General features: G+C 35.9%; 1 protein-coding gene across 1 annotated transcript in view; it reads right to left on the reverse strand.

Moving 5' to 3' along the window:
• The window catches only part of LOC106460792 (ATP-dependent DNA helicase Q4-like), a 69,235-nt gene that overhangs the window by 16,859 nt on the left and 49,309 nt on the right, over nt 1-3,067 (reverse strand). Inside the window, exon 12 of the mRNA XM_022387583.1 lies at nt 2,504-2,686. Coding sequence (XP_022243291.1) covers nt 2,504-2,686 — 183 coding nt within the window. The remainder of the gene's footprint in view (nt 1-2,503; nt 2,687-3,067) is intronic.

The raw sequence follows: 3,067 nt of genomic DNA on the forward strand, positions 1-3,067 counted from the left end.
TATGGAGAACTGGAAGCTCTATCAGGAGGAGAAGGTTGGGCCCAACTGAGATGAGTGTTGAAAGAAACATCCAAGTGGACAAGATATTGGGTAGATATAAGGATTGACTTCTCCAATTTGATTAACCAAACTACACAAGCTGCCTCCAGGAGCAGTAGATGATTGTGATTGGTGGACTCCTGTTTGGAATGAGCTAACAGAAGCCAGTAATTCATATAATGCTGTAAATGCAACCGCTGAGCATGCAAATATCGGGCAAAAGCCTTGATCACCTGAAAAAAGATATACAGTGCCGAAACAAGCCCAAGGGGCAGGGTGCAAAATTGATAAATTACCCTGTGATGAACAAACCAAAGATAGCACCTTGACAGATGAGATATTGGAATATGTAGGTAAGCATTAGCGACATCTACCTTTGTCTTCCACAAACCCAGAGAAAAAGCACACCTGAGGGTGAGAAAAGACTATGGTAAATTGGGGTAGAACCAAAAATTGATTGAAGCAGGACTACTTCATCACAGACTGCCAGTCCTCGGTTTTCTTGGGTACCACAAACAGCCTGTAATAAAAAAGCTAGCGAAGGGTGAGTGACAGGTTCAATGGCATTTTGGGAGAGAAGATCTTACCCTGCTTCAGACAGACACTGACTGGTGTTAGGATCCTGAGGCAATGGACAGGGTATGGGTACCTGAGACGATGGAGGAGGGGAAGGAAGTGGATGACAAATCACTCGGATAATACCTGAATAGCCAACAGATCTTTGACGAAAATTCGCCAAAGGGGAACAAAATCGGTCAAGCGAGCCTCCACTGGACTGTAACCCAGCAGGTAATCACTGGTATTGTTGGCAACATGTCCATCTGCATCGAATAATACAAACAACAGGAGGAATCCCTGGAGGTAGTAGCAGGTAAGGAGTGGGACAGGAAATAGTAATAAGGGCTTATGTAGGCTCTGAGGGAGACAAATGATCCACAGGTTCAGCATGTTCAGGAGGAATAGGGGCAACATCAGGAGAAGCAGGTTGACTCATATAATGATCAATCTCACCACGTATGAGAGCTGATAAGTCCACAGATGAGTTACTCCTACCTGTCGCCTACTTATATTTTGGAATTCATTGTGTAACAATGAATAATAAAAAACAAGGTGCAATGAAAAAATAACAACAAACAAACCCACTTTGGAATTAATATAAAAAAATGCAAGATGTTGATCAAAAAGACATGATTGAAGGGCACAACAAAAAAAGAAAAAACTGTCTTGACATGAGTACTGCCAAAACTCAAAGTGATAGTTTGGTAGAATAGAATAGAATAGTCGTCACATGCATCAGGAGAATGTGTCGCACTCCTATTGGTGGAGGCTTGTTGTATGCAGATTTACCTAAGAGATGCAGTTGAACCATTTGATTGTAAGGAATGTGGGAGCTCAAGGCTTGTGGCATGGGAATAATTATTTTGCTTATAGAGGGCAGCACTGAACGAGAATAGCTATTTAAGTGAATGGAGATAATGTACCATATTGAAATGTGGTGTATTCAGGTAAAACTTTGAAGAAATGGGATAGGTCCACTTGAGAATAGGAATTTCAACAAGATATTTATTACAAAGTAATTCTGAGTCCTTTGACTTTGACTGAAGTTGAGAAAGAAACTGGACACACAGTAATGCATAAAATAAATAATCTTTATTAATTCACAGAGTATGTATACTTGCTATTGTTGAACAAGGGATGTTCACTTTTATTGGATGTTGTATCTTCAACTAAACAAGCCAAATGCATCTACCAGTCTAATCGAGTTCAATGTTTATTACATTGCAGGTAGCATTACGATTACCCAGAATGACTTAAGCTATATACATGACTGGATATTCTCAATGAAGCATGGAGGAGGCCATAACCTCAAGATATCATCTGAACTACCATTGATGGACACTACTGTTGTCTATTATCTACATTCTTGTGCAATGTACAGCATTATAGCAATATCTCCCATGGAGAGAACAGGTATCATTCCCTGAAAATAAAAGAGGGACAAAGACAGCTATAACAAAATGAACTTAATGACTTTCTGGACCATTATGTGTGAAACCTGCACATATTCAAAATAAATGATAAGTTCAAAATAATACTATATTAAAATAGGAAAGTAGAAATGCATGGTATATTTATATACCACAAAATTTCCAAAAGAAAATCTCTAACAGCATACAAGAAAGGTTGTCTGAGTGACAAGTGAATAGACAAGCTTCTAAAGTTTGCTCCAAATAATATTAGCTTTTACTGAAATGTGTATTAAAGCAAATGTTTTATTTTTTAATGATATAAAATTATTTTTCTCAACAATGTCTTAACAGGAGTTAAAGCCTAGAAAGTTTACATTCACAAATACAAGACTTTATATACATATATATTTTTATGACTTTTATTTTAGAAAACACATGATCATTTATAGCGTTAATAAAATATAAGTTTTCAAAAAGTAAAGAAAGGAATTAACCTCATCTTTCTGACTATCTCTAGACACAGACAAAATTAAATTTTTTGGTAAGGATGTTGTTCCAATGATTGCTTCATCATGATTTGACAATCCTAAGGTCTCTGCAATGCTTCGAGCTGTTGATTTGTTGGCTGTTGCTGTTAAACCAAGAATACATTTGACCCCAAGCTTTTGTGTCAATATCTGTTACATAAACAAAATTAAGAATTAGATGCAACATAAATTATGTTTTTCAGAACCTCGATTATGTCAGATTAATTAATTATTTTTAATATTACCAAAGACATTTCAGTTGTTGCCAAAACAGAATGAAACAAAAGACTTAACACTTTGCAGACTTACCAACAATTAAATTTTAAAATGTTAAAATACCATTAAATGAAAACATTTCATTCACTAATTTTTGCCTTTTTGAAATAAAATCTTAAAACAGGCATCGCCTAGTGGGCCATTTCAAAATAAATTTCAAATGAGAGTAGAAATTTTTATTTCAATGTTTGCAAAACAACTATTTCGAATGATTTTATCTCTCCTCAAAGAAGAATCTACTTCAGAAAGTGAAAG

The sequence above is a fragment of the Limulus polyphemus genome, unplaced genomic scaffold (genome assembly GCF_000517525.1).
Source record: "Limulus polyphemus unplaced genomic scaffold, Limulus_polyphemus-2.1.2 Scaffold837, whole genome shotgun sequence".
Lineage (NCBI taxonomy): Eukaryota > Metazoa > Arthropoda > Merostomata > Xiphosura > Limulidae > Limulus > Limulus polyphemus.